General features: G+C 42.8%; 1 protein-coding gene across 1 annotated transcript in view; it reads right to left on the reverse strand.

Annotated features, from left to right (window-relative positions):
- LOC123363564 (cohesin subunit SA-2-like) overlaps positions 1-25,219 on the reverse strand; it is a 103,471-nt gene that overhangs the window by 59,854 nt on the left and 18,398 nt on the right. The window contains exons 6-13 of the mRNA XM_045004689.1: positions 24,689-24,765; positions 22,385-22,456; positions 20,474-20,678; positions 18,427-18,578; positions 16,914-16,987; positions 16,121-16,244; positions 4,901-4,999; positions 3,543-3,622 (exon numbers count right to left, since the gene is read on the reverse strand). Of these exons, the coding sequence (XP_044860624.1) occupies positions 3,543-3,622; positions 4,901-4,999; positions 16,121-16,244; positions 16,914-16,987; positions 18,427-18,578; positions 20,474-20,678; positions 22,385-22,456; positions 24,689-24,765 (883 nt within the window). The remainder of the gene's footprint in view (positions 1-3,542; positions 3,623-4,900; positions 5,000-16,120; positions 16,245-16,913; positions 16,988-18,426; positions 18,579-20,473; positions 20,679-22,384; positions 22,457-24,688; positions 24,766-25,219) is intronic.

Here is a 25,219-nt window from a genome sequence, read left to right on the forward strand (position 1 = left end):
AGCTCAGTGGTTTGAGCATTGGCCTACTAAACCCAGGATTGTGAGTTCAATCCGTGAGGGGGGCCACTTAGGGATCTGGGGGAAAAATTGGTCCTGCTAGTGAAGGCAGGGGGCTGGACTCGATGACCTTTCAAGGTCCCTTCCAGTTCTAGGAGATTGGTATATCTCCTATTATTATTTATCTCATAGACCAGTGTGTGACCAGTTCAAGTTATACTCTAAAAAGGGCATTGTGAGGATTGGTGTTAACTTACTCTGTAATTCTATACTAAATGTATGTAGTTTAAAGGTTATGCAGAAGGCGGTTTACTGGCAGCACTGAAAACTCAAACTAGTATCTGAAAAGACTTTTAGGCCTCACCAGAAGTATATCCAGTTAGAACTTAGTTGAAAAATTCTGCTGATGAAGAAACCAGAGGAGACTCCTGCTCCCACAGAAAAGCTGGAACTGCCTGACGAAAGGAGGTGAAGATTTTTTGGCCAAGTAAGCAAGCAACTATGACTGAACACACAGAGGAAGCAGATCGGTTGAACAAATCTAATCTTTACAGTCGTTCTTTTGTTATTACTCGCTTTGAGGAATTTCACAATTCCCAACCCCACCTAGTGCGTTTCTACATGTATTAAGCTGCAGTGCTTAAGACCAGATACTGTCTATGAGCCAAGATATGCTTCCCATGCTATCCTAGGTACAACACCCTGGGTCTATGTCTATACAGTGAAGGTGTGACTGTAGCATGAGTAGGCATACCCGTGCCATCTTAAACCTAGCTAGCGTGGATAACAAGAGTAGTGTACATGTGGTGGCATGGGCTTCAGCAGAGGCTAGTGTCCAAGTATGTACCCAGGGTCCACAGCAGGGGTATGCTCAGGTTGTTAGCCCTTGCTGAGCCCATGTCACCACATCTACACTGCTACTGTTATCCAGGCTAGCATGGGTATGCCAACCTTTGCTACAATCACACCTTCACTTGCAGTGCAGACATCCATCCATCCGAGTGCTTCTCTGCTCCTGGAGTGACAGTAATCATTTCTGAAATGGCTCCCCTCCTGGAAAGGCATCTTTATACAGGCTCTTAAAGCAACCTGATCAGATATCAGAGGGGTAGCCGTGTTAGTCTGGTTCTGTAGAAGCAGCAAAGAATCCGAAGAAGTGGGTATTCATCCACAAAAGCTCCTGCTGCAAAACGTCTGTCAACCTTATCAGAGAGAGTTTAGCTCAATTCTTCACCCTAAATGTATAGACTGGCCAGTGCTAATTTTATAAGCAAAAGAGATAAGATTCTTGGTTGGCTTTGTGGATAATTCATTTCAGTCCCCAACTCCCATCTTCATCTTCCCAATAATTAAACCAAATCAGCAGGGCTCAGAGTGAATAGGAGCGCTGTTGGTTCTGCAACAGATGGAGCAGAAACAAAGACAACAAGTATGCGGTTGTTGGACCTCTGCCACGGCTTAATCAACAAAAACATGCACTCATTTTATTTACGAGGAAATATGTTTTAGGATGGACAAGTGTTGTTTGGAAAACTTCTTAGGAGGAACTGCGCAGTGCTGGAAATCTAATTTTAAACTTTGTTTAGACAAGGCTTTCCTAAAAAAACAGACAATCGATAAACTTTTTGACTATAGTTAGCATTCATGAGTTTAGTGAGAACATGAACCCAACAATACAGCCAGAGAAGCTAAACAGCTGCAGTGCCAATATAGCACTTGTTGGTTCAGATATAGAACAAGAGCAACCTTAACTGGTTTAAAGAGTCATTGTATTTTAACAATGGTGTGCTACTCTTCCTAGCACAAACACATGTTATGCACATAGATGCTATAACAAAGTACAATGCAATATCTATGCAATATGGAGAAGCAAATGTCATACAAAGTGGTTGTTGTGTTTATATTAGCAGTGGTAACCTACCTACTATTAGTGTTACTTAAACAATGATACTGCCTGTAAAAAAGCAAGTTATATCAACAATGAACATATACAATGGGCCCAATTCTGTTCCCATATATAGGCTGGTGTCCGCCTGAAGTAATACCACTTAAGTGTCAAGTAAGATAATAATCACTTCCTGTAATTATAAAGCAGCACCTCAATGCTCAAGAATATTCTGGTACTGTAATGCAAACAAAGGTTCAGAAATTAAACAGTTACTATCCGAGTTATGCAGATTTCACCTCTATGGCCTCATGTAATTGTGGATATGTCTATCCTCGAAGCTAGGGGTGTGATTCCTAGCTCGCACAGACATACTCATGCTAGCTCTCATCAAGTTAGCATGCTGAACATAGTGTAGCCAGGAAATCACAGGCAGTGACAAGGGGCAGCAGAGGCTAGCTGCCCCAAGTACAAACAGCCTGGACCCCATGCGTATGTACTCGGGTGGCTAGCCCATGCCCCTGCTCCCCACTGCCTATGCTACCACAGCCACACTACTATTTTTAATACACTAGCTCGATCAGAGCTGGCGCGAGTATGTCTACACAAGCTGCGAATCAAACCCATAGCTCCAAATGCAGACATACCCTAACCTAAAACTGCTTGCAGGTACCAGTGTCTGTAGATAGGCAGGAACAACAGTTACTTTCACACGAATGACAAGTGGAGGGGGGGGGAAGGAATACGGACAGTGGGCCTGGTCTACAGTTGTAATATAAATTTGCCTAATCACTGGACTAATGTGCCTATACAGAAGTGGTTTTAAGTATGAACAAATAAAATCCCTCTTGACTTTAAATTAATATAGATACAAAAGAGCCTTGATCACTTTATAGGGGAAAAAAGCGCAGTCCCTTTACCAGAATGGTATTCACTCCCTTGGGCAGAAGGCCGAGGCTTATACTGCTCTGATCAGAAACACAACAAACGGGGGAGCGGACATGAAGAAACAGGAAAAGCAGCTTTATAAGGACATATTTACACTTGCTATTTCAGTAAGTTTCCCAGTGCAGACAAACCCTATGGAACTTCTGCACACACTGCTCATTCTGAAGACTGACCTCAGCAAGTCACAAATTCAGTCAGTCAGTCATTCAGCACTCAGGATTTCATGTCACTGGTTCAGAGTAAGATTTACCATATCCAGGTCAGATTATTGGTTCATCAAGTTCTACATCCTTCCTCTAGCAGGAACCAATACCTTGTGCTTCAGAGGAAAAGCAAAGCCCACAAGGCACCTGGTCAGCTGTGCAATGTTGTATATGGATGGAAGCCATTTCCCCCTGGCCACATGCAGGACTCAGCTTATACCTTGAATCACCAAAGGCTTTGGCTCCTGCAGGATCTTAAAATTTGACCAGTATCTGCAATGGGACGCAGAATCTTAATACAAATTTTTAAAAAGTGCAAAACAAAAAGGGACAAAGAAATCTCCCTGTTCCCACGTTTAAAAAAATACCATTTATAAAATAAACATGATTCTCCAGAATGTGTTATAATGGTATAACCATACTTCTTAAGTACCACTTCACATGCACTTCACAACAGACTTTTAGCTTGCAGTTATCCTGTTTATAGAACATTAAAAAAAATTATTTACTGTGACATAAGCATCAAGAGTTTCATGGCTTGAACTGCTACTTCATGGTCCTTGTCCAGAGTCATGGACACAATTCGATCCTAATGGATGTAAAACGACAATAAAAAGGATGTAACACTTTTTGTTCTGGACAAATATTTATTTTGCTACAGTTAGATCCTCTCCACTAGTAACAAGAGACTTCTTTGTATTGCAATGACTATTTCCTAAGAGACGTAAGAATTTGCTTACCGCCAAGTTGTTCCATCATTATGTTACATTTTTCTTTGAGTTAATTGACTAATACGAAATTTGTGTAGATTCAAGTATGTCTCCACAAGAAACTGACTGCAGCTCACAAATTAAGAATGATTGGCCACTTGTTTGTAAATGAAGAACAATTAGTAACAATTTGCTAAATCAGGGTAAATTCTAAGCTACAATGTTACATAAATAATTTCTCTACTCAAATGTGAAAATATTCTGGAAGCCATAACCCTGCTAAAAAGGTAAGTAGATTTTGGATCACGTGGCTGTTGAACAACACACAGCAATACTACACAGATTAGGGCAGAAGTACAGAGGGCTGCTGTAAAACTGTTTAAAATATGGGTTGAGTTTAGATAGGCAGAATTTATTTACTAGATTGAAACTTGGCTAAAACATGAGAATTATGGGCCTCCTCTTTCAGAAAGTGCCATGGGATTTTTAGTTACTATGAAGAGCCAAATCCTTGGTTTTACATGACATCCAAAAAACTGTATCTGCAGGCCTCAACAGAAGAGTATGCACTAACTGGGGCATTGGTTCAGTCCTCCAAAGGAAGAGTGCCACCTATGGAGTCATAATACCACTTCCTGCAGCACCGTGGGTTTTCTTATCCAAGTACTGACAAGGCCCAACCCTGGCTAGCTAGTGACAGTTGCTGTCACTTGATGAAGGTAACTGTCAACCAAAGGTAACATTAAAAAGTAGAGTGCTGACTGCCTGCAAGATTCACAGAGTCATGCTGGTTCAACACAGAGTCATGCTGTACATTCTGATAGCAGTCTATGCAGAATCACCCAATTCAACATCTAACATACAAACCCAGCTTTGAGGGGGATAAAGGGGCTTTGGGATGCCCAATACTCCTTGCCAAAATAATGCTGGCCAAGAAGCTGGACATGGCTGTCTGCAGAGCCTGCCAACACCGCTTTGTTCGTTGGCCAAAGCAAAAACAGAATGTTCTCATGAATGAAGAGCAACATCCCACAAACTCCCCCACCCAACAATCCTAGCCCATATAAGGGACCAAGAGCCAACTCTGCTCAAAATATCAGATCCTGTGTGGCTAGCCAAACCAGATTTTAAAAATAGAGAATGGTATTTCCATTTACCTTGAATCTGCTAGTAAAGAGATCCATTTTGGATACCAGCTCTTTTCTGTCATAAATTCCTTGCAGTCCCAGAAGACACTTCAACCGCACTTCAGGTTGCTATAAAACAAAGTAGAATCTGCTAAGTGACAAATCTTTGGCACTGATGTTATTTACTGATGATCTGGTGGTCATCCTATGGTAATTGGAGCCCTATAAATGCCTACGATAGAAAAAGCAAAAACTGCCTCAATCTCCATTACCAGACAGATCTACAGTTATGTCACATATGCCTAATAGCATACAATGGGCCAAACTGAGAGGTGATCTCTAAGCTCATGTTACACTCCCACAGAATTTACAACCAATTACCAATGGGAGTGCAAGGAGTCCACGATCATGTAATTCCAATGCCCAGGGTGTCAGAAGGTAAAAGTTGGGGGTGGCCTTCTTATATCCTTCTGCTATTTGTTTTTCTTGCAACACTTTCCTCAGATATTAGTCAAACCAACTTACAGTCCCAAGACTAAGTGGGCCAAATTCAGAGATAAAATGTATGCATGTTATACAATACTAAACTAGTCTAAGTCTAAGTCAGTATGAGGGAGTTTGGGTTGACCCTGGGGCACCCAGTGAAAGTTTTATGTTACACCATCTAGACTCCCTCATGCCAAGTCTACACTGAGAAATTATTTCGGATAAGAACACTCACAGTAGCCATGGGCTGTCCTGTTTGGCACATCACATTGACTGGCTGTAACTAATCCTAGAATCCCCTCTATTCCCTCCTAGGGTATATTCCCACAACCTGCTGACATGTTGGTAAACACAACAGTCCTTACCTACCCTGAGTGCTGAAACACGTCTGAGCTCATGTTGGTTAAAATGTATCCTAACATGATACAATTTTCCAGTGTAGACAAGCCCTCAGGCTCCCTTCTGTGTTTGGCTAACAAATATAGTTGGTTTATACCAAAAATATTTATGGGTTTTATAAAGATTTACCTCATTTGTTTTTCTATAAGCCAATACTACTATTCACAATGGTTCTATAAAAAGAGTGCCCTTTTCCTAGACTTTGAAATGCCTCAAGTGTAATGCTGCAACTTTAAAAGGTCAAAACCTTTAAGAATATTAAAAGACAGTCATTCTGAGGCTCTAAAGCAGAACTCACTGAGCTCTACTGAACTCTTGTGGCAAGGGGTGTCTGCAGAGCCCCTGCAATAAATTACAGCCTTGTATCCACTATCATCTCCTTCATGCTCTTTATTTTTTTCATTCTCCCTCTAACATGGCAGAAAAATAAAAGAAACCCAAGCAGTGCAGATCTCCTACAAGGAGGCTATCCATTACTGCAAACTTCCCATTCTCCTACTTAAGACGGAACGCAAATGATGCCATGCAGCAGCAAGCGTTGACTAATGAGTCTGTGTAAGATGCTCTTTAGTTAGAAATATAAAATGAAAGATCACCAAAGAATACGGACACTGATTTTCAAATTGTCTAATTTATCCTTCTGTACCTTCACATTCATCAGGCACATTTCTTGAACTTTGCTCACCTCTGTAAAATTTTAAGGCCCTATTTCCACAGACTGCTGCACCTGTTGAAGCTTCTTGCAGGATGAGAGCCCAAATTTGTTACTTACTGCTGACTTCTACCTGGCATACCACAGACAAGAGCTGTGCAAACTTATAAAGACACTCAGAAAAACCATTGTACCTCAATACTGGCTTGTGCCACCCCACATATTCCATTCCTGGGGTGTAATGCTGAATAGACTACATCTGTGCTAAATTTAAGTAGTGCTGGTCGTGTCAAATGGTCAGATATCGACTGGAGCAGAGGAAAATCATTGTCATTTGCACTTGTCAGTCAGGCAATATTTGAGCATAGGTCTGCAGATAGGAAAAGTTAATTCCTAAAACCATACCACCTGCCTTTCCTAATCTCCCTTCCCACCTCAAATCTCTCAGTCTTAACCCTGTATGTATTTTATGTGTTAAGGAAACTACAGCTAGGAACTAGAAGTGAACAATCCATTTACCTTCACTACCTTTATTTTTATTGTCTTCTTTACATTTCTCTCCTTTGTTTTAAGCCACATTTCCTGCCCCATTTTCCTGTTCCTTCGAGTGAGTGTTTACTCATCCCCCACTGCTTTTTCCATTATTTAAAATTCTTCCCAAATGACCTCAGCAGCTTTTTGCTACAAATAAAGCCCCCTTTTCTTTTCCCTCACCAGAATCACCATTCTAGTCTCTCTGCTTCTGCAACAGGAACTTCCGGTAGTTTAAAATACTGCTGATCTGTGAAAAGAACCCAGCTCACTCTCCCCACAGCACTGCCAAAGTAAAACATAGTGAACACTTTTTTTTTTTTTTAGAGAAATCAGAGAATAGGACTCAGAATACATGCAGGGAGTAGATATGTTGAATAAGAAGATGGTACTTTTACAGAGACACTGTTGCAGGAGGTACATGTGAACTGTCATGACATCTGAGGGGCAGTTTCCATAGAAAGATGGTCAAATGTCCTGTCACGGACAACTTCTCAAACTTATTTGAAATTAGACAGGAGAAGGATGATCTTGTGGTTATCTCCCAGGACTTGATGTCAGGAGATCTGGGCTCTTTTCCCACCTCTGCCACGTTTCCCTTGAAAAGCTGCAAGAGAATCATTTCATCCCTGTGCTTCAGCTTCCTTCACAGTACAGGGGGATCTACCTACTTAGCACTTCTCTAGCGTCTTACAGTAGAGGATCTCAAATCAGTTTTGCAAGGCTCACAAGATTGGTTTTACTCTTGAATCTTTTCTTCTGCCATGTGAACACATTTTGTTCCAAGAGGGATTAGATTTTTGTAACATTTTTTTCTAATGAAAATGCTACATTCTAAAAATAAAAGCGTCACACAACTCCCTACACAACTCAAAAGCGAGGCTGACACATGTGGATGTCCCAAGCATGTGTGCATGTAGTACACCTTTTATTTTCTTTAGAAAATCAGTCATCCTTTCTACTCCCTTCACCTACCCCACCTCTGCTCATCTCTATTTTTCAGCCTCCGTCCCTCTCACCTCCCAGAGGAATTTTTTTTCCCTAACCCTTTCTTTTCTTCCACATCTAATTGCTCAGATCAATACGTAGGTAGCCAAACATCCACTGTAGGCATCAAAGTGCCACTCTGAGTGTCAAAAAGCCCTAAAATTATTTGGCAAATGTCTCTGGAACTATATTCCCAAATGACACTGATCTGGGTACACCCTCCCCGACAAAAATGGGAAGGAATAGCTTGCAGTAGGTTTTTTAAAGCCAGTACCGCAATGCAATATTGGTATTGTAAATAGTCAACTGGATGGAGATGAAATCAAGAGGCCTTCTCATTTTATCTCACTTGATTTTTGCTGCACGATTGCTTCCAGTTAACAAGCAAGCATTTTCTTTTTCTTTTTTTCTTCTTTTTTTTTAAAGCAGCTGTTTCCAGTCTCAAGTAAAAGACAGCAGATGGGTTGTATGCTCTAGCCAAAGACACCAAATTTCTATAATTTTCATATTGTACTGCACTGACCGCAATTCTAAGGAAAAAATGGAAATTCTATGTTTGTAATTTGAAAGATCTCTTAACTGGCCATACCTTAAAAAATTGCTGTGATCTGATCTAAGAAACTTCTCTAGATTATGGCTACACCTACACTACATACCACCTTCAGTGCCCTGTAGCACACATCTAGCTACACGCCGCAGTGGAAAATGTCCACACTGCAGTGTGTTGCTACACATGTCAGAGAAAGGATCCAGCAGAGGGGAGGCAGCAGGGAAAGGCTTCAGCTGCTTCCCGCTGCCAGAGCCTTTCACTACGGTGAGGAAAGGCTTTGGCAGGGGGAGACAATGAGGAAAGGCTGAGCCTTTTCTCCACTGCCCCCTGCCTCTCTGGGGAGCAGGGCTTCAGCAGCAGGGAGCTGACATAGCCTTTCCCCACTACCAGAGTCTTTTGCTGAGGAGGAGAAAGGCTGCAGCAGCAGGACACTACTCTGCTAAAAAAGCAGTGTAAATGGAAGGCAGAGCTTGGGCCAGTAGAGAACGTGTAGGGCACGTACTCAGCTTCATACCCACACCCTTCAGGCATATCTTTATTCTATTGACTTAATCCACGTCTCACCATTTACTCACTCTGCTGTGTATATCCAAGGGAGAGGCGTTATGTGGGTATGTATACTACATGCTGCCAAAAGAATCCTGCAATTTAAATGCGCCCTAAAAGTCTTTGTGGGAGAGGAGGTTGTTATTGGTAAGTTAGTTTCCTTTTAAAGACGTTTAACCACTGCTTGTATAGTTATAGCATGAAACACAAACAACGTGATTTGTGCGCCCTCTGCTGGCTTTGCAATTAACTAAAGTTCTGTTCAAAGAACTATGCGTCATCGTATATAATCCTGATGCAAAAGAAAAGACATCTTGGCATTTATACAGCAGCTATATAAACTCATTTTATTTATTTTAAAAGATGCCCTACAAAAGTAAAGTACCATTCCCAGTTATAAATCATTCACAGCAAATAGTGCCTTTGCCAGCTATTAAGCACACACTGGTAAATTTGAGAAAAATATGTTTACAGGTTAACTTTATAAAAAGTTGGACAGAATACGTTCATCTCTACTCTAAAACAGGAAAACTGCTAAACAGAAGAGGACAAAAGCCTTGAGGGTGCGGGGGAAAGAAAAGATTATTTGGAAGATTTTAAGAATATAAGAGGTAATTAAAAGAAACTGAACTATAACAAAATAGTTGAGATTTTAAATAATATTCTCCAAATGTTCTTATAGCTCCACTTGTTTTCCAGTTCAGAAATAAAGAGTATTATTGTCTCTCTCTATGAAATAATATAATTTAACAAATTGTCAATCTTAAGACAGTTTACCCTACCTCTAAAATTGTACATACTCATAGAGGATGTATTCCATGTCACCACTTAGCAAGGATAGGTTTCAAAGTCAATCTACCCAATAAAGTAAAACATTGCTCGAGGTCACATACATATACAACCAGCAAAGCTATATGGGGGGAGGGATAGCTCAGTGGTTTGAGCATTGGCCTACCAAACCCAGGGTTGTGAGTTCAATCCTTGAGGGGGCCACTTAGGGATCTGGGGCAAAAATCAGTACTTGGTCCTGCTAGTGAAGGCAGGGGGCTGGACTTGATGACCTTTCAAGGTCCCTTCCAGTTCTAGGAGATGGGTATATCTCCAAAGAGAAAGTTACTCACCTTGCAGTAACTGAGGTTCTTCGAGATGTGTGTCCCTGTGGGTGCTCCACTCTAGGTGACGGTGCGTCCCGGCGCTGTCGATCGGAGATTTTCGGTAGCAGTGCCTGGTTGGGGCGCACGCACCCAGATGGTATCTCCCGTCTAGTTGGAATCTTCCTGAGTGCGTGCGCCCCACACCCTCCTCAGTTCCTTCTCTACCGTGGAGAGTAATCTTAGTACTCCAAAGTAGAGGGGAGGAGGGCGGGGAGTGGAGCACCCACAGGGACACACATCTCGAAGAACCTCAGTTACTGCAAGGTGAGTAACTTTCTCTTCTTCTTCGAGTGCTGTCCCTGTGGGTGCTCCACTCTAGGTGAATGTATAGCAGTACCCACTACAGTTGGTGGGACTTTGGAGATACGGCAGGGAGTAATGAAGATAGTACTGTATGACCTACTATTGTGTCTGCCGTGGTGTTTTGCGTTAGAGCACAGTGTTTTGCAAACATGTGTTCAGATGACCATGTAGCCGCTTTGCAGATATCAGGAATGGGAACATTGTGTAAGAAGGCAATGGATGCCGACATGGCTCCAGTGGAATGAGTTCTAACACCTTCAGGCGGTTGAAGATTCATCGCACGGTAACAGGATCTGATGCAGTCAGAGATCCACTTGGACAGACGTTGTTTAGAGATAGTCATACCGTTTGATTTTCTTCAGTAATGGAAACAAAGAGTCGCGGAGACTTGCGAAATGGTTTAGTCCTGTCTAAATAAAAGGCAATTGCTCGCCTGACATCGAGAGTATGTAGGGTTGCCTCTTGTGGAGTCTTGTGAGGTTCGGGATAGAAAGTAGGTAAGTATATAGGTTGGTTGAGGTGGAAGGTAGATACCACTTTAGGAAGAAATTTAGGATGTGGTCTCAAAGTGACTTTGTCTTTGGAGAAGATTGTGTAGGGAGAGTGGGCCATCAGGGCACTCATTTCACCTACTCTCCTTGCCGATGTTATGGCAACTAAGAAAGCCACCTTCATGGATATATGGAGATGAGAGGAGGTAGCCAAGGGCTCGAATGGAGGCTTCATGAGAGCGTGTAGAACGAGGTTAAGATTCCATGAAGCAGCTATTGGGTGAATTTCAGGGTAGAGGTTTTGCAGGCCTGTGAGAAATCGTTTTAGGGTTGGGTGAGTAAAGAGTGAATAACCTGCTAAGAGGTCATGGAAGGTGGTAAGTGCCACCAGGTACACTTTGGTGGAGCTGAGCGAATGTCTGTCTTGTTTTAGTTCCAAGAGGTAGCGTAGAATGATAGGGAGGGTTACCATATTGGGCGCTAAGTGCTTACGTAAGCACCAGAGGGCAAAATTCTTCCACTTCTGCGGGTAGGTTTTATGAGTGGAGTCTTTCCTACTGTGCAGGAAGATATATCGGACTTGCTCAGAACAGGCTAGTTCATGGGTTTGGAACCATGAAGGAACCACGCTGTGAGGTGGAGCTTGAGGAGCTCAGGGTAAAGAGCCAGTCTATTGTTCTGGAAAAGGAGATCTGGCCTGTTGGGGAGAGCCTGTGGGTGACGGGAGGACATGCAGAGTAGGTAGGGATACCACGTCTGTCTCAGTCAAGCCGGGGCAATAAGTATGACCCGGTCCTTATGGTCCACAATCTTCCAAAGAACCCCGTGTAGCAGAGGGATTGGTGGAAGGCGTACAGGAGAGAGGTGTTCCGCGGGATGAGGAATGCGTCTCCTGGGGATGGAGTTCTGAGTCCCACTCTGGAGCAAAACTGGGGACATTTTCAGTTCTGGGTTGTGGCAGAGAGGTCTACTGACGGGGTGCCCCAGAGGGAGAAGAGCTGTTGAAGTATTGTGGGGTGCAGTTCCTATTCGTGTTCCGTCGAGAAGTGCCTGCCGAGTGCGTCGGCAATAGTGTTGTGGCAGTCTGGCAGGTAGGAAGCGGTGGTCTGTATTTGACGTTATATACATCAATTCCATAGACGGATGGTTTCCATGCAAAGAGAATGTGAGCGTGCTCCCCCTTGTCTGTTGATGTAGTAATACATGCTATGTTGTCTGTTAAGACTCGCAGGTATTTGTTCTTTATGAGGGGAAGAAAATGAAAGCACGCTCATCTCACAGCTCTGAACAATAAGAGATTTATGTGTAGGTGGGACTCTGATGCAGACCACTAGCTTTGTGCCCTGTGTCCCTCTAAATGCGCTCCGCAACCAATTAGGGAAGCGTTCGTGGTGAGCACGAGTGCTGGGGATCAGTTCTGGAAGGAAACCTTAGTGCAGAGGTTCTCTGGTCTTGTCCACCACTGTAGGGAAGCTAGAAAGTTGGGAGGCGGAGTTAACAGCATCCGTAAGGTGTGTCTGTTGGGTTTGAAATTGGAATTGAGCCAGCCCTGAAGACATCTCGTGTGCAGCCTGGCGTACTGGAGTATGAAGGTAGTGGCTGCCATATGACCAAGGAGCTGTAGGCAGAGTCTTGCCTGTGTCCTTGGATGAATAGAGAGCGTGCGTTTGAGCTGCGTGATAGCGGGGAATCTGTGATATGGGAGCAAGGCTCTGCTCTGGATTGAGTTGAGATGAGCTCCGAGGAACTCAATCTGTTGTGTAGGTGTCAGGTGGATTTTTGGGCATTTATTTGGAGGCCTAGGCTGTGAAAGAGGGCGATAGTGAAAGAGTAGCTTGGAGAGTCTCGCCATAGGAGTTGCCCTTGATGAGGCAATCGTCCAGGTAGGGGAACTGCGTGACCCCATGTTTGTGGAGGTGAGCCACGAGTACAGCTAGAATTTAGGAAAAAAACTCCTGGCGCTGTGGAGAGGCCGAAAGGAAGAACTCCATATTGGAGATGGTCGTGACCGATTGTGAAGCTTAGAAAGCGTCTGTGAGCTGGATGAATTGATATATGAAAAGAGACGTACTGTGGGTTGAGGGCTGAAAACCAGTCCCCTTGATCTAGTGCAGGAATTAATGTGCCCAGTGTGACCATTTTGAATTTTTGTATCCTCGCGAATTTGTTCAGTTGGCGTAAGTCTAGTATAGGCCTCCAGCCCCCAGTCCTTTTCTGGGTCAGGAAGTAATGGGAGTAGAAATCTTTCCCTGGATGTAGCATTGGCACAGGCTCCACTGCACCTAGCTGTAAAAGATAAGCAACTTCTGCGCGAAGCAGGTGCTCATGAGAGGGGTCCCTGAAGAGGGACGGGGAAGGGGAGGAGGATAGGATATGAATGGGCTAGAGTAACCGGACTGAACTATCTCGGGGACTCAGCGGTCCTGTGTAATTTGCTGACAGGCATGTTGGAAACTCTGGAGGCGGTGGCGAAATGGGCAAATAGGCTGTGGAATCAAGGAGTGGTCGCACAGATCCTGAACCAACCTTTTAAAATTGTTTATTCCCAGATGGATGGGAAGTGGTTGCTTGAGCTTGATCTTGTCTGCGCTTAGGGGGGGCTAGCGCGATTCCTATTTATGTGGTAAGGTTTGGGTTGATATCGTTGACCCCTGGGAAGAGATGGGTGAATGCCCAGGGTGCGCAGTGTCGCTCTAGAATCTTTCATCGTATGAAGTAGTTCATCAGGTGTGGTTTTTTTTTTTTTTTTTTTTTTTTTTTAAAGAAAACAGTTTATGTTTATCAAAGGGGAGGTCCTCCACTTTGTTCTGCAGGTCTTTAGGGATGCCAGATGCAGAAAGCCATGAAGATCTGCGCATAATCACAGCCGGTGCAGTTGTACGGCTGCTGTGTCTGTCGTGTCTACAGAGGCTTGTAGGGCTGTTCTGGAAATCAATTGGCGCTCGCTCAGAATTGATTTAAAGCCCGGTGTCCTGTCCTCTGGAATGTAAGAGGCAAATTCAAAAGTTTATTGTAGTCATCAAAGTCATGCCTGGCAAGGAGTGCAAGGTAGTTTGCGATCCAGAATTGTAGAGTGGAGGATGTGTGAACCTTGCGACACAATACGTCAAGGTGTTTACGGTCCATGTCCTGCGGGGTGGACTGATATTGTGGCTGTTTCGTTCTTTGTGCGACTGCATTGATAATGAAAGAGTTCAGTTGTGAAAAAAAAAATAGGAAGTCAGCGTCCTTAGCAGGAACATAGTATCTATGTTCGGCTTTTCTGCAGGTTGGTAATAAAGAAGCTGGAGTTTGCAGAGAGCGTCAGCTGGTTCCAAGAGTGCCTCATTTATAGGGAGCGAAGTAGGGAAACTGAGGCTGGAGGCTGCGGACCTTAGCCTGAGGTGGAAAAAGGCTCCAGTGGGGGAGGAGATGGAGGTGTGGCGAACTCTGCTTGCCGTTGTAGATCAGGTTCGCGCTCAGTGAAGGTAGCCAGTTCAGGTGGTGGGACTGCGCTGTCATGTTAAAAAGCGAAAGTGAAAGTGTGAGCGGTGCAGTGGGTCGGTTGTTGGTGCCCTGCAGGGGGTCTGTTGTTGGTGCAGGGGCAGAAGGCAGGCTCGGTGCCGACGTCCTACCTGGCACTGGGGCAGAGCACGCGGTCGGAGCCGCGGCTTTTTTTTTTTTTTTTTTTCCCCTTCCCTTCTTCCGCCCAGAGGCTTGCGGTGCCGACAGCTTTGTCGGCACCGTGGCAGAGCGCGCAGCCGGCTTCGCGGCTTTTTTTTTTTTTTTTTTTTTTCCACTGAGGCTTACGGTGCCGACGGGTTTGTCGGCACCGGGGAGAGCGCATAGCCGGCTCCGCGGCTATTTTTAGTCCTCAGGCTTGCGGTGCCGACGTCCTTGTCGGCACCGGGGCAGCGCGCGCAGCCGGCTTCGCGGCTATTTTTTGCCCTAAGGCTTGCGGTGCCGATGTCCTTGTCGGCACCGGGACAGAGCGCGCAGCCGGCTCCGCGGCTGTTTTTACGCTGAGACGCTTGGTGCCGCGGAATCCTTCTGTGTTCGCCTCTACGGTCTGTGGGAGCCGTTGTTGAGGCGTGATCCGGGGCTGAGGCGCCTAGCTTGGGCGCTGTCAGCACAGAGGGTAGGGATCTCCCAGGAGACCCCTTACCCTTGTTAGAGTCTCTCCTATGAGACTGCTCTGCTTCTTGCCTCCGCTCCAGGGAGGGTGAAGCAATGCTCCCCACCGGTTTCGATCTGGCTGGGGAGGATGTGGGAGTGGGTTTAACTTTCCCCATCTCCGAAAGCGGCTTCGGGGATTTCTCCATGAGAAGCATTTTAAGCCGGAGGTCCCTGTCGTGCCGAGCCCCCGACTCGAGGCTCATACAGTAGAGGCACTTTGCGGGGATGTAGGCTTCCGCGAGGTACTTCACACAATGTGAGTGCCCATCCAACCTTGGTATGGAGTCGTGCCAGAAAACACACCTCTTGAATCCTGAAGCCCCTGGCATTGTAAATTAGAAATGGCAGGGGAGAGTGTCTCAGTGAGAGACAAGTCTGAAGTGATTTTTTATTTTTTTTTAAACTAAGTAACTAACTATGTAACTATACTAAAGGAAGGGAAACAACTGGGAAGTAATTAATAATTATTTCTATGTTCTTTGTTACTGTTTCCTATAGATACCAGGGAAGAGAAGGCAGCACTGCTCCGAGTCCCGTCTTCAGCCGAGGACGGTTGAGAAGGAACTGAGGAGGGTGTGGGGCGCACGCACTCAGGAAGATTCCAACTAGACGGGAGATACCATCTGGGTGCGTGCGCCCCAACCAGGCACTGCTACCGAAAATCTCCGATCGACAGCGCCGGGACGCACCGTCACCTAGAGTGGAGCACCCACAGGGACAGCACTCGAAGAAGAAGCTATACATACACGCACCATGGATCAGTGCCACACACTTCCACACAGCTTTGTACTTAGGATGGCTAAAAGTAAGTGCTCTCTATTACTTAGTGCTGTAAGATGAGTTTTAAACAAAACATAGTATTGGAGAAGGGGAGACTTTTTGTCCATGTAAGAATATATAACTCTAAATTGTTTTAACTTTTAGAATAATGTTAAAAATCTTGAGCTAACTTTCCTTCTATGGGAGATAAAGGGAGGAGGAGGAGAAAATCCTCACCTTATCATACAGCATCCATCCAATATATTTCAAGTAACTATCATTTAAGAATGTATCAGGGTACATTTTCATCCAGCTGCCAAGTTCTTCAATGCAGATAGCCCTGATCTCAGGAATCACATCACTGTAAAATTACAAAACTGTGTTATAAACACATTTATAAATACCCAAAAGATATCAGGTTAATTATTTGCTTTTCTCAGCAAGAGATCAAGAGTTGCAGATATACATGCAATCCTGAGTAGCATCTTAAGTATCCATTCAGTAACTTTTAAACATGTCTTTAATCTACAAATCCCCTACAAAGAATTTGTTAGTGTGTTGAAAAAATCCTGTTAACTACACAAGTTCCATATTACAATTATTTTGAGGGTTTGGAAGGCCTTTCAACCATAAACGTATTACTCTGTAGCCAAGAGGAGGAAGCAAACAAAGCAGTGGAGAATGAGTGTACACAATGAAGGGGTTACTTTCTAAGCCTAGGTGGGTTCTTTCAAATAATTCAGTATGATGTGCTTTTTCAGAACAAATTTCACTGACCCTTGGATATTCATCTTGATTTTAACCTGGACACTTTGCATGAGATTTTCTTATGGGCTGCACGTACGCTGTACAGACTTATTTTTATTCCTTTCTATTCTTTTTTTCAGCGAGGGAAGTTAGATTGTCAACTCATCAGGGAAGGGACAGTGGGCTCCTATGGGTTAGTACAATATGCAGCACACCGGAGTCCAGTCTTGATTAAGACCTGTGGGTGCTATTTCAAAAGCAAATCAATGATAAATATTCTTACCGATATCTCTGTAAGAATGTCCCTTTGAAAATAGCATTCATCATATTCTCTATTTCCAGCGGTTTCTGTTCATACTGAAAATACCAAAAATATTGAACGTTCCAAGTACAGAATATGACAAGTCCCCTTTATATTACAGGAAATTCATACCAAGGTAACCACATTCACATTATTACACTGGGTGCAAACCCCTAATGTTTGCACAATTCATCAGTACAAAAAAAATGAGCCTGTCTACGTTAGGGATTTGATTTGGCGCAGCTACATCAAAAAGAAATGTCACTGGATTTCAACTATGAATCCAAGTACTAAGACACTACACATAATATATTGGTTGAGGAAAAGAACCTGGTTCTAGCAATACACAGAAGGAATAATACATGCCATTACACAACTGGTTTGCATGTGTAGGTCTAAGTTGTCTTTGTAATATACTTGGACATGTGGTAGAAGAAAAGTCAGAAGCTGGGAAACCCCCACAATACCTCTGGATGAAGTAGTCCAGTGTGCACCTTTACCAAGCCCTGAAAACTTGGTAGAGGTCTTCAGAGACAATAGATCATTTAGTCATAATCTATCATTTCTGTTTAAGAAAGATACCATGAAGGTGACAAGTAACTTCCCACCCCACCCCACCCTCCTTCCCTCTGATTTGCCCAAGAGACCGGGATCAGGAAGCTAACACTAGCCCTGGTCTGTCTCTCCTGTCCTACCCAGCCACCTTTCACCATTTGCCTCTTCTTACAAATACAACAATTGTACCCATGAGGGAGTTCAAAGATTACATCCGAGTCACTTGGTTGCAAGCTCAGTGGGGCAGGGACACTCTCTCACATTTGTGCAGCAAGAAACTATGCCAGCACCTAAAAGATAATTTTCCATGGTGCAGGATGCTGCATGGACAGTAGGAGAGTCACAAGAGGCTGTTTGGGTGACAGGGAAGGAATAATGGAGTCTGGGCAGCAGGGGAGAGATGAGCCATAGTTTAAATTGCCGTCACATGGCATTTTAAGAATCCTTTGTTCATACAGTAACAAATTCCAGTATCTTTGGTCAAATTCCAGAGTACAATCTGAGCAAAGACCAAAGAATTTGGCTCATGGTTTGTGGGAGCCCAGTTTTGTGTGTGCATGTATGTGTATGAATAGACACGAAAAAATTACCAGATGGGCACAAAAGAGATGCCAATTCACCAGCTAGCCACATCCCCAGTTTTGAGAGGCTATCATCAAAACAGAGACTTCAAAGAATACTACGCACTCTACTGCTGCATAATGGCTACAGCAAGTAGTAATACGCAGATCAGTTGTGTGCGGCATGTCTGGAGTGCTTGTCAGTGTAGCACCGAAACTGTAAGTGAGAACTGCTTTGCAATCTATCATTGATGATGCTTAGCAAATACCACCTCCCCCTATTTCAAAAGTGTCAGAAAAACATGTGTAAGTCAGCAGCCAGAAAAGAGTCACCTCTATTACTACATCTTCACCCAACCCAAATAACAAACCTGACCCACCTCTTTCCTTTTTCTCTCTAACTGGTCCAGTCTCTGATTGGTCCTCTTGACAGAAATCCTGTTCTTCTCCACTTGATACTGCCTTTGAGCGTTACATTTGCTGACATCAAGATTTAGATTTACTCTTACAAGTGCTGTCAGAAGCTTCACCGCTGAAAAGGAAGAGAAACCAAGTAAGTATATTCAACATGTTAAAACACACAAGTCTACTGGTCAACCCCAACCCCGCTTAGGTTGTAAGATCACAATCCAAGGTAGGAGCAGCAAAAAGACAGATGTTGGGGTAATATTTCATTGAAATTTACTACTTGGTTTTGAAACAAAAGGGTTTTCAGAAGGTGTTTTATTCTACTCCTGGTGATACACTTCTTTGGTCCAGGTGATGTTGCATGTTGCAGATTTCCTCCTTAATTTTGGACAACAATCTAGAGCTATGGGATAAGTGCCTTCCTCAGATGTGAAGAAATATAGCTAAATCAGTGCAAGAGTTCAAGACCACGTGAGCCAGAGTCTGATGGTCTTTATGAAACAGTATAAAGTGTGTCTACTTTTGTGGATTCAGACCAACAGCTAGATTTCCATTTGTCAGTGGGCAGGGATGGCAAAGGCAAAAAAAGGGGGGAGGGGCTGTGCTGTGACCAACTGTTGGCTTTTTAAAAAGTATAAAGTCACTTAGAGACTGTCATGCTGTGCGAAATAAGCAAGCTACAAAGGTATTTATTTTAGCAGGGGTATCATAAAAAACCTCTTAAATGACACGTTTCTTAGGACAGGCCTCATAAGTTTTAAGATCCTCCCTTTTATACTAATTATATTCACTCAGTGGGGGTGGAATGAAAATTAGTGACAGAAAACTAACAGTGAAAAGCAGCTACTGCTTATGCATAACTTCCAGTACACAGCAGAATTCTGAAATTAATTATCTCAGCTGTTACAAAAGATTTTGCTAAATATTAAAATGTAACTAATCTACTTAACCGATAATCTACATTCCAAGCTTCCTCTTCAAGCAAGAATTTTGGGGTGCCGGAGAAACTCTTGAACGTATTTTAAATATCTCTGCTTTTCTTAAAGCCAACAGGATACCTACCATGTCCAGTGCTTCCAAATTACATTCACACATGCTAGGATATAGGCTTGTTTGTTAGACTTGGATAGAATTTTGGGTTTGACCTTTAATACTTTTATATTTTATACTAATATGTGTACAACAAAGGACAAAGACTGTGTATGTTGCTTTCACCTAGTCAGATGGGTTTATTAGTACAATGGGAACAGATAAGAGCAGTTAAAGTGTTCCTCAAGAGCACACTTTAAGATTGTTTAAACCCCTATTTTAAGGCAAGGTTACACAACCAGTTGGGAGGGGCAAAGAGGGGTGGGGGGAAAGGTATAAAACACTAAAAGACAAAAGAAATGCCTGTCCCTGACCGTAGCACAATCTCACTCCTCACCCCTCCCATGGGATACAAAAGAGGTGGGTCGAAGACCACAGACCCACAACCCCCCCAAAAATGGCATATTACCATAACTTGTAAGGGGTGGACTGTGGGTGTGCACTGCAGGTATATTTGGGCCTGCTAAGGAGGAGGAGGTGGGAATAGGGAATGGGAATGAGACACAGGCAAGGATCTGCAGCGTCAGAGCTGGGAAGGGGGACACGGGGTAAATGTTCTGGGAATGGGACACTGGGAAACAGACTCTGCCAGCATGTAGAGCGATGGATATGCTTGCTTGGAACTAACCCCAATAAACATCGCACTGCCTGCACCTCAGACTTACCGTCTTCTGCTTTCTGTCTGTGTGACAAGAACCAAGGGAGAGGGTGAAGGGAAAGCCCTCTAACAACACATAAATGCAGAAGGAGATTATTAATACTACAGTAGCATCCATAACGTGCTAAGCACTGTTAATGTACAAAGGAAGACAATTCCTGCCTTGGAAAGCTTACAGTCCTTTTTACATTTGATCAGTTTTGTAAACACACGAGTCACCAAAACCCACAGTCTCTGATGCAAACTGTGACAGCAACGTGAGTTGGATTTACCTGCTAAAGTGCTGGTGTGCCTGAATGCTCTAACCCTGGAGTCTGCTAGCCCTGTAAGCAGTGAGATGACAGTGTCCATCAAGTAACTATCATAGAGGATGCTGTACTGGCACTGCTGGATTAGCACTGCAGTGAACTCGCAGAAATTGGCCTTGAACTTCTTCCAGTAGGGTCCCGGTTTGATGAGTGGATAGTCTCCATTGTCCTTTATTAGAGGAAAAAATAATTATAAAAACTGAATGTCTCGTTTATTTTTCATTTGTGCTGCTGGTTTACTACCTGTATTTCTCCCACCTGAAACAGTGAAGAAATGTCAATTTCACTTTGGTTTCAAGTGAGATTCTCATCAGTGCCACATGGAGATACTCATGCTCTAGAAAGTCCTGATGCTAACCTTTAACACCATCAATGGGCTGCAGCCTGACCATCTTAGAACTTACTGTGACATTCCCCAGAGTGCAATAATGCTTCTTTTGTCTTTCAAGTGATCTAGCTATCATCAGTAGAGATGGAGGGGAAGAGGTGATGTGGGGGTCATGGTCTCTTATTTTTATAGCCTCCTCTCTTTGAGGATTTACCTCCTCTCCCCCAGCCAGAGTGCAGACACACAGTCCCCGGTGTATATAAGATTTGTACCATCTCTGGGATGAAATGTAAGTTTCCTGTTTATACCTTCTCCCCAACTGGTGAATGTCCAGTTGAGTAGGTCATAGCTTTTTAACAGCTTGCTGGCGTGCCAGTGGGCCTTTGTCTCTGAGAAAATGGTTTGTGGGCATTACCCAGAACAACAACATATTTCAGTAACAATCATATAGCAAAATCTCATAATTTTACACACATTTCAATAGGATAATAATATTTAGCAGATTATAAATTTTTGAAATTATACCTTACAGGGCATACTTTGTACACAATATATCAGAACCCTATAAAAGTGGTGAATGTGGAGTACAGATTGTCACAGATTCTTCCCACAATCCAGTAGATAGTTGCAGTCAAGAGGGACACTGTGGTTAATAGAGAGTAAAACTCTCAGGGGCGAAGCAATCTATTATGGAACTCTACCATTGCAGAGCAGAGAAACACAAATCATGCCATGGTTAGGATACTATGTAAGACTTTATGCATACAGTGCATGCAAGTCTTTGCTGAACAACCATCTTTCCTGGAGACATAACAAGAAAACCAATTCTAAGAAAGAGGTACAGATGATGGAGGGCCTGGTCCTTTGGGATGGAATTGCTAATATCTGTGTACACGTCACTATGGCGATGGGCACATTACAACAACATATATAGCACAATGGTGCAAGCTATTTCTGATATCAAACATTGAAGATAAATAGTTTTTGTTTTTATACATCCTACTGCAATTTTCTTTTTAAAGTTGCAGAAATCTCTATTAGTCTTCAATTTTGTAAAAGATTATTTTAATGAAACCTAAGCTTTGAGCCAAATTTCACTTGACAGTGGCCCTTCCAAAATATTATCTAAAGAAAAGAATTTTTTAAAGGTGTGCATGGAAAGAACACACACATAAGTAAAGCCAAGTAGGCTAGTGGGGTGATGGAAGAAAGCACAGTTGGATACTGTTCTAGATCGACACATTCCATTCAAACAGATGTTTGAACATCATATGCCTACTGTATCTCACATAGGGCTCAATCCTGCAAGGTACTGAGCACTTTCAACTCTTGTAAAGCCATTGTGTGCTCAGGTTCTTGCTGAATGGGGTCCATCATACATCAAGAACATTTATTTATTTAAAGCAATGCTGCAGTCACACAGCCAACAACACTGCACTTGATTTTCACCACTGTACCATTGGACTGCACCATTAAGTACAATTTTCACATATATGCAGCATTTGAAATCTTTACTTCAAGGATATTCAAGAAATGCAGCTATTTACCATGTCCACTGGCCAAGTAACAGTCAGAATCCAGGGATAGGCCATAAATTTCTTGTATTGCAATCCTGTTTCCTAGAATGCAAGAGACAACATTATAAAAGCTTTTGATGAAACTGAATAAGTGATTCTGAAAGATTTTACATACATAAAAGTATCAATTGTGTATCATGTTTTAAGGTATCATTTAAACTTGAGACTATATACATCTCACACACATGCACACAATCTAATCCCCTTTTATCTGGCTTGGTTTTAGCTAAAACCAATGTGTACTTCAATAAAAGACAAATGCAGTTTTTATTTAAAAACTGGTACTCTTGTAATAACAAGTAGTCAGTGCCAAGTTTCATTTAAACATCATGCACCAAAGTATGCAAGCTATAATCTTTACTGTTTATTCTGAGAGACAGCATCTGCTTCTCCCTTAGAAATTTAAATATATATCTATCTGCAACATTCAATTATTTGCTATTGTGAAATAGCTGACCCCCAGGAAATGTCCCAATTCAAGGGTAGGCAAATATGCTCACGTTTTCAAGTCAGGGCAAGCCATATTTCAAAAACCTAACAGCTTTATCAGTCAATCCCAGTTTCACATGAATTTAGGCATTCTTTGGGGATTATCATCTTTAAAAATACAGCTAAATTAAATTTTGAAAATTCGCCACACTCTGGATTCCAATGTCCTTTACACAAGGCAAAATCCTCATTGACTATTGTGCATTTCAAATTGTGCTGAAAAGCACATCTGTGGTGGATCTGAAATGGTTTAAACTTGTTTTAATGTTCTCAATCACATTGTATTTTGAAGTTGCTGGGCAGCCCCCTGAGCACTTTGCTGGAAAGAGGAAGTGAGCATTTTGGCCCTAATCCTGCAAACACTTGCTCACATGCTTAACTTTACTACCATTAGTAGTCCCATCATTTCAGTGATTGAACAAATCGCTTAACATTGTCCTCGTCCTCAGACGTGTTATCACGTTGAAATATTTTCTCCATTTCAATGGGACTACTCAAGGTAGCAAAGATAAACATGTGTGTAATGCCATGGGTACACTACAGACTTCACATGGCATAGCTATGTCAGTCGGGGCATGAAGAAGTGTGATCCCCAATACAGCTGTGCCAGCAGAAGCCTCTGCCATGTGTCTGACGAAGTGGGTATTCACCCACGAAAGCTCATGCTCCAATACATCTGTTAGTCTTAAAGGTGCCACAGGACTCTTTGTCATTCTGTCATAGATGTTGCTATAAGGCAAAACTGTGCTTTTACTAGTATAGCATGTTTCACCCAAAGGGGTTTGGGGATTACTATATTAGTGCAAAGTGCAGCTTTGCTGGTATAACTGCACCAAACTAGGAGTGTTCTGACAGTACAGAATACTGGTATTCCTGTACTGGTGAATTGTTCCTCTTGTAGGCATGGCCTAGGTGTTTGCTAGATCAGGGTTATTATAAAGTAAAGCACAGTATTCACTCCAGGACAGTAAAAGGTCTCAAATCCAAGATGGATAAAGTCAGATTTTTCAATGTACTGGTATCTCAGAGCAGGGGCTTAAGGAGAGATACGAATAAGATGAGGGTGGCAAACTAACTCAGAGAGCAAGCATGGAAAAAGGCACTCGAGGACTGTGAGATAAGTGGCAAAAGAGAGTGGAGGTTGGCCTCATTAGCCAGGCAAGAGTGAGGGGTGAAAGTGGCACTTTAAAGATACAGTTTTTCTAATAAACTTCCGGGAATATAATATCCTCTCTGGACCACGATCGGACATCATTAATGCATGTTATTATTGCTCTCACATCAAAAGAACAGCAATGTAAATTGATATCAACAAAATGGGAAGGGAAAACAGTTTAAGTTCCAACTGACAACTAGTTTCAACAGCAGCTCCCCATCCATCCACATTATGTATTTTTAAAGGCACCTATCAATGAGGTACCAAAGCATCATGTTACCCACAGCCATGCCAGACTGTATTTATCATTAGTAGAACATCTAAAGAGGAAAAATACTATGCTATGCCCACAATTTATTTTATTTTTTTACTGAGAAAGAGCTAGATGCAAGACTTGGCAAGGACGCAGGGAAGTAGTATGAAAACACTGAAGACAGAAATACTCTGTTTCAGCGACTGCTTCTCATTCCAGATGTGCATAAAATCTTTCCTACAGGGGAAAAAAGAGGGAATGTAGGCTTCAATGAGCGAGAGAGAGGTACTAGACAACGTACTATCCAATTTTTATATTAATAGCTATTGCTTATTCAAATAAGCCATATGAAGTGATCGTTTCATGTTGCAATTACCTCATCAAATGTCTCCGTCATTTTTTGCATGACATCACTGTTGCACAAACTTTGGAACATCTCAGCTGTCACCATTCCTAGACAGATGAAATTGAAATATTTGGTAATTAAATGGAAATATTTTGCCATACCATACATTATTTTTGAAATACATTAAAATTTCAAAAATAATCAAGTCCGTACTATAGTAGTGGCTTTGACCTAAATCCGTAAGTGCCAAAAAAAGTAACCCAAACTGTTCTACTTGTTTTGGCATTAGTGCAGGTTCACAAATAAATAGGTTATTTGCAGCTGATAACAGTGCACCAACATTCAGCTTCAGCAGAGGGGCGGATTCAGTTTGGTGTCAAACTGACACCAATTTCTGTTTGTTCACCCACTTGTATACCTTACATTCCTGAGTTGGCAAGATTTTATGACAGAGGTGCTTAATAAACCATTTAACAGAACAGACTTTGTTCCGTTCACTGAAGCAGATAAAGTCGACAAGATTCCAACCTGTGTATCCAGAGGATATGGGAAACAGACTAA

The sequence above is a fragment of the Mauremys mutica genome, chromosome 1, assembly GCF_020497125.1.
Source record: "Mauremys mutica isolate MM-2020 ecotype Southern chromosome 1, ASM2049712v1, whole genome shotgun sequence".
Classification (NCBI taxonomy): domain Eukaryota; kingdom Metazoa; phylum Chordata; order Testudines; family Geoemydidae; genus Mauremys; species Mauremys mutica.